We start from the raw sequence: 6,484 nt of genomic DNA, 5'->3' as shown, positions 1-6,484 counted from the left end.
GGCTAATTTTTGTATGTTTAGTACAGACAGGGTTTCACCATGTTGGCCAGGCTGGTCTCAAATTCCTGACCTCAAGTGATCCACCTGCCTTGGCTTCCCAAAGTGCTGGGATTACAGGCATGAGCCACCTTGCGCCTGGCCGATATTTTTAATGTGTTGCTGAATTAGGTTTGCTACTATTTTGTTAGGATTTTTGTATCAACATTCATCAGGTATATTGGTCTGAGGTTTCTTTTCTTTTTTTTGGAGAAGGAGTCTCACTCAGTCACCCAAGCTGGAGTGCAGTGACATGATCTTGGCTCACTGCAAGCTCCGCCTCCTGGGTTCACACCACTCTCCTGCCGCGGCCTCCCGAGTACCTGGGACTACAGGTGCCCGCCACTATGCCCGGCTAATTTTTTTTGCATTTTCAGTAAAGACAGGGTTTCACTGTGTTAGTGAGGATGGTCTCGATCTCCTGACCTCATGATCTGCCTGTCTTGGCCTCCCAAAGTGCTGGGATTACAGGCATGAGGCACCACACCCAGCCGAGGTTTCTTTTTTTGATGTGTCTTTGTCTGGTTTTAGTATCAGGGAAAGCTAAGCGCTTTATTGCCTCACTACTGGCCTAGTAGGACTACCAGTATAGGACACTTCCCTTACCTGCCAAGTACTTTTCCAGGATTATTTGCAGTTCTACAATGTGCTTTAAACGGGTGAGCACCTTCCCCTTCATCTCAGGTGACGTTTCCTGGCAGAAGGCATTCACAATCTGCAAAGTACAAATTACACTGTCATACTTCCAAATGTTCAGATTTTAACCTTGTTTGTATTATTTATCCAGAGCTGAGAGATGTCTATGAAAAGCAGGATCTTTGAGTTTAGTCTGTAATAGAACTGTCCTCAGCAAGGTGGTATAGAGAAAAAAAATTTCTGGGCCAAAATATAGGAGATTCAGCCAGGCGCAGTGGCTCACGTCTATAATCCCAGCACTTTGGGAGGCCAAGGCAGGAGTATCACTTGAGGCCAGGAGTTCGAGACCAGTCTGGCCAACGTGGCGAAAGTCCATCTCTACAAAAAATACAAAAATTAGCTGGGCATGGTGGCACATGTCTGTAATCCCAGCTACTAGGGAGGCTGAAGCAGAACTGCCTGAACCTGGGAAGCAGAGGTTGCAGTGAGCCGAGACTGAGCCACTGCACTCCAGCCAGGGTGACACAGCAAGACTCCATCTCAAAAAAACAAAAAGCGAAGGAGATTAGGCTTGTGACCCTGGTTTTACTTATTACTAGTTATGTTACAAGGTGGAATAGCCAGAGAGCACACAATTTGGTGAAACAAGTTCTATTCTGCTCCTTACTAACTGTGTGACCTTGACTGAGTCTTTAACCTTTCTAAGATTTTCTTCATAAAGAAATGAGTCCAGCACTTGGTACAGTGTAAGTACTTAAAAATTTTTAATGACTTTGAACTCCCTATACTTGAAATTCATTTGTGTAAAATGAGGACAACAGTATTCCTGCCCATATCACAATAGAGATGTGGTAATCAAATAAGCTCATTCAAGTGCATAAACATTCCTGAAATAACATGTGAGAGGAAGACAGTGAGATAGAGACATAAGATGTTGTCATCATTGTCATTATCACTAAACACAAATGTGTTCTAATGGGTGGGAAACTACCACCACTCACTGAATCAAAACAGTAGGCATATGCCTATGCTAGGATGGACAGTAGTTCTACAGTGAAGAAGGTGAGAAGGTCATTCTAGGCAGAAGGCAGCTTGGAGGAAATAAAACGTGGGCAACGTGAAGTGAATTCTAAGTATTCTGATTTGGCTACATAAGGAGGTTCATATAATTGGGGAGTGGTGGGACATAACAGCTAGAGAAGCACAAGGGGGTTAGTGCTTGGTGAAGACTTCTAGGGAATCTTGCAAGAACCAAGAAAATAGTTTTGAGAAAAACTACGGACAATAAGTGAAACGTCCTATTAACTCTTCTTACCTCTCGGAACCAGTTGAGAGTAAGAAATAGGAGAGAACACATGAATGCACGCTCTTTAGCAGACATGGACTCCAGCCTCTCTCCAGGCTCCAGGTCAGTTAGGAATATAGGACAATCTGAGAGAGAACAAACATTTCCAACAACTTTTAGTACAAGCCAATAAAACCTGGAGGTTGCCTCTAGAGCTAGCTCTCCCTGCTATTTACTTTCCCCTTTAACTCATATTTGAAGGCCAAGATCTGATTAAAATATTTGCATATCATATGGGAATCAACAAATATAATTAGAAAGTTTTTGCAACAATTGATTTGTTAACATAATGGGATTCTGTATGCACTATTTTGTCTTTGGAATTCCAATGCTAAACTACTCTGTTGAGGTTAAAAAATTATTCCTCCCCACATATACCATGTACTGATCTGCCCTTTCCCTAAGTTTACCAAAGAAAGAGTACAAAGAAGAAAGGATCTGATGACTTCATCCTATACCTAGTAGACCATCGATCTCCTCCAAGTTTCCGTTATGCTGTCTCTCCACACAAAGTCTCAGTAATCGGAAATAGGGAGCCAGGCACAGTGGAGACACCAATCTGAGAAGGAAAAATAAATTTCTAGACCACACTTAATAGGTATATGACTCTACGTACATAGGAAGCACAACTTTTTTTTGAGACAGAGTCTTGCTCTGTCACCCAGGCTGGAGTGCAGTGGTGTGATCTTAGCTCACTGAAACCTTTACCTCCCAGGTTCAAGCAATTCTCCTTCCTTGGCCTCCTGAGTAACTGGGATTATAGGCGCACGCCACACTGTCCGACTAATTTTTGTATTTTTAGTTGAGATGGTGTTTCACCATGTTGGTCAGGCTGGTCTCGAACTCCTGGCCTCAAGTGATCCACCCGCCTCAGCCTCCCAAAGTGCTGGGATTATAGGCATGAACCACCATGCCCGGCCACCAACTTTTTAAGAGTTTTCCTCAAAACAAGTGTCTACTTTTAAGAACAAATGGCAAGGAACTTAATGGATGCTCCATTAAGAAAATAAATACAATGAGCTGAATCACAGGAAGGCAGAGGTATGAGGAATGAAAGTCCATGTGTTAGGAGAACCAGAAATACGATAGAAAGAGAACGTCAGAGAGGTGGGGGTAGCACAGAATGTTCAAGGGAGGGAAAGAATAAGAAACAGAAAAGAAGGTAATCTCAGAATATCTGTTGGCTCACACACGCCAATATAAATCTCAAGCCAAGGGTCCAAGAAAAACCAAGGAATCTGCCACATCCTCCCTAAGCTCTCCAAATACCATTTGTCCGGTGAGAAACTTTTTTGACTCAAGTTCCCCACCAAGAACTGTGGAATTCCCCATGAACATTCAAAACATGAACAGGTTTAGAAAAGAAAAACTATACTGACTTTTGGCCTGATTCCTGTGAAGTCACCAGACCCCCATCTTTTGCAAAGTCCTGAGAAAACAGCAGCGGCAGGAGGTTTATGGCGATCCCATCCTGAGTGTTGTATTCTTCCAGTCCGTACAGCGCTTTCACAGGAAATGGAAAGTCACTGCGGAGAAAAACCAGAATCTGATGCTGTAGCTCAGGAATACACAAGGCTGCAGGGAAAACCACTAGAGCAAACCAATTTCAAACACAACGTCATGGGGAGAAATTAGAAACAGAAGAACAAACAGTGAAACTTTTAGGAATTTTGGAGCTAAGGGTGCAGGGGTGCTGGGGTTGGGAGGAAAGAAGCTGTGGGACTGGGCAGCTATGGCTGAGGTCAAGGGTATTCTGAAGTTTGTATCAGCTACTGACAGAATTGATGTAACCTCACCAGTACAACCAAGCCAGCAGGTAAACAATACCTACCCTTCCGGAACAACACAGGAGTCCACTACGAAGGCATCCTGGAAATCATTGCAGATGGTATGCCCAACACGTTCCTTCAGGAAGCAAACAAACAATAAGGGCAGTGCAGGGTGTACTTGCTATAGAGCCCTAGATAAATTACTCTTAACCTTTCTAAGTCTCAGTCCCCTCATTTCTAAAAAGGAAGTAACAATAAATATCTCATTATTGTGAAGCAGAAAAGAGAGAGTGCATAAAAAGCACTTAGCACAAGGCCTAGCATAGAATAGGGCTCTCAGACAGATAGTAGCCACCATCATTAACAAAGTCAATCTCTTCTTTACTATTGTTATTGTTATTAAGTGAAGGAAGCCTCAGAGAAGAGCCCTGAGGCAGGGTAGGGCAGAAAAGCCTTTCGCAGTTAGAATTTAGGAGAGGTCACAGGATGATCTATTTTCACACTGCAACAGAAAGACCTGAAGAGTGTAGTAAAGCAGCTCTCATGCTTTATTGCTTTAAGAAAAGACAATTGGCTTTACCAGGGCTTTTGGATCCAGCTTTTCTTGTTGGATCAGGTTGGCAAATTCATCATAGTAAAGTGCAGAGGCCTGAGGAGACTGCTCACTACAGGAATGAACCAACTGCAACAAGGAGGTCACCTGGAGCAAAGAGGAGGAATGGTTTAAACCTTGGGCTGCCAGTCCTTCCCAAACTCCATTCGCCCCATTCAAGACTGTTTTTTTTCACTTTCTGATTTTACTGGCAAAGCTCTATTTCTCACTTGAAGTTTTCCTGAATGTTCTGACCTGTTTGTCTCTTTCTGATATCATCCCTTTTGCAATCTGTCAGACACTGCAGCCAGATTAATTTTTCTAAAGCAAAGCTTTGATTTTGCCATTTCCATGCTAAGAAACCCTTAAGGAATACCTCTGCCTAAAGAATGAAATAAAAATGTATTGCTTTACATGCAAGGCTCTCAGTTTTCTCTCTCAACTAGCTTTTTCTTTTTTTCTTTTGAGACGGAGTCTTGCTCTGTTGTCTAGGCTGGAGTATAGTAGCGTGATCCCAGCTCACTGCAACCTCCAATTCCCGGATTCAAGCAATTCTCTTGCCCCAGCCTCCTGAGTAGCTGGGACTACAGGCGCCTGCCACCATGTCCAGCTAATTTTTTTCTACTTTTATTAGAGACAGGATTTCACCATGTTGGTCAGGCTGGTCTCAAACTCCTGACCTCAAGTGATCCCCCTGCCTTGGCCTCCCAAAGTGCTGGGATTACAGTTGCAAGCCACCGTGCCCTGCCTGAACTAGCTTTATTTCCCACTTTCCAATTATATACTTATTTGTCCCCATGCTTCAACCAAAGTATTATTCCATAAACGTGGCATATCTTTCTTTTTTTTTTTTTTTTTTTTTTAAAAGGGTTTTTTTTTTTCCCCCCGGGTGGGGTGCTGTGGCCGGATCTCAGCTCACTGCAAGCTCCGCCTCCCGGGTTCATGCCATTCTCCTGCCCCAGCCTCCCGGGTAGCTGGGACTACAGGCACCTCCACCTCGCCCGGCTAGTTTTTTTTGTAGTCTTTTAGTAGAGACGGGGTTTCACCGTGTTAGCCAGGATGGTCTCGATCTCCTGACCTTGTGATCCGCCCGTCCTGGCCTCCCAAAGTGCTGGGATTACAGGCTTGAGCCACAGCGCCCGGCCCGAACACTTTATAATTAGAGAGATTAAATGGATATAGAAATAAATGCAACCAGCCCGGGAGTGGTGGCTCACGTCTGTAATCCCAGTGCTTTGGGAGGCTGATGGGGGTGGATCACCTGAGATCAGGAGTTTGAGACCAGCATGGCCAACATAGCGAAACCCTGACATGGTGAAACCCCGTCTCTACTAAAAATACAAATTTAGCTGGTGTGGTGGTGCATGCCTGAGATCCCAGCTACTTGGGAGGCTGAGGCAGGAGAATTGCTTGAACCCGGGAGGCACCACTGCACTCCAGCCTTGGCGACAGAGTTCAGACTACATCTAAAAATAAATAAACAAATAAACATAAAAATAAACACAACCTAAGCCAGTAGTTTCCAAGTGTCAGAAAACCATAGAAGTAGGAGTTCAGGAAAACTTTTTCAAAAAAAGCACTTTCTGGTGAACTCACAGTGACTAGAAGCAATTCCTCAGATACTCATAAACATATCCAATTACATTATAAGAACTCGGCCGGGCGAGGTGACTCACGCCTATAATCCCAGCACTTTGGGAGGGCAAGGCAAGTGGATCACTTGAGGTCAGGAGTTCAGGACCAGCAGGGCCAACATGGTGAAACCTCATCTCTACCAAAAATATAAAAAATTAGCCGGGTGTGGTGGTGTGGGCCTGTATTCCCAGCTACTCTGGAGGCTGAGGCAGAAGAATCGCTTGAACCTGGGAGGCGGAGGTTGAAGTGAGCTGAGATCTTGCCACTGCACTCCAGCTTGGGTGACAGAGCGAGACTCTAAAAAAAAGAAAGAAAAGAAAAGAGAAAAAAAAAGGAGGGAGGGAGGGAGGGAGGAAGACAAAGAAGAAAGAAAGAAAAGAAAAGAAAAGAAAAGAAAAGAAAAGAAAAGAAAAGAAAAGAAAAGAAAAGAAAAGAAAAGAAAAGAAAGAAAAGAAAAGAAAAGAAAAGAAA

At 43.8% G+C, this 6,484-nt stretch overlaps 1 protein-coding gene across 1 annotated transcript in view; it reads right to left on the bottom strand.

The window, feature by feature from the left end:
• FANCD2 (Fanconi anemia, complementation group D2) overlaps window positions 1-6,484 on the bottom strand; it is a 78,702-nt gene that overhangs the window by 34,835 nt on the left and 37,383 nt on the right. Inside the window, exons 20-26 of the mRNA XM_011952507.1 lie at window positions 6,043-6,056; window positions 4,367-4,530; window positions 3,849-3,922; window positions 3,397-3,543; window positions 2,476-2,576; window positions 1,988-2,103; window positions 643-751 (exon numbers count right to left, since the gene is read on the bottom strand). Of these exons, the coding sequence (XP_011807897.1) occupies window positions 643-751; window positions 1,988-2,103; window positions 2,476-2,576; window positions 3,397-3,543; window positions 3,849-3,922; window positions 4,367-4,530; window positions 6,043-6,056 (725 nt within the window). The remainder of the gene's footprint in view (window positions 1-642; window positions 752-1,987; window positions 2,104-2,475; window positions 2,577-3,396; window positions 3,544-3,848; window positions 3,923-4,366; window positions 4,531-6,042; window positions 6,057-6,484) is intronic.

The sequence above is a fragment of the Colobus angolensis genome, unplaced genomic scaffold (genome assembly GCF_000951035.1).
Source record: "Colobus angolensis palliatus isolate OR3802 unplaced genomic scaffold, Cang.pa_1.0 Scaffold34, whole genome shotgun sequence".
Taxonomy (NCBI): Eukaryota; Metazoa; Chordata; class Mammalia; order Primates; family Cercopithecidae; genus Colobus; species Colobus angolensis.
Note: the sequence above shows the minus strand (reverse complement) of the source record. Positions and strands in the feature narration are given on the sequence as shown.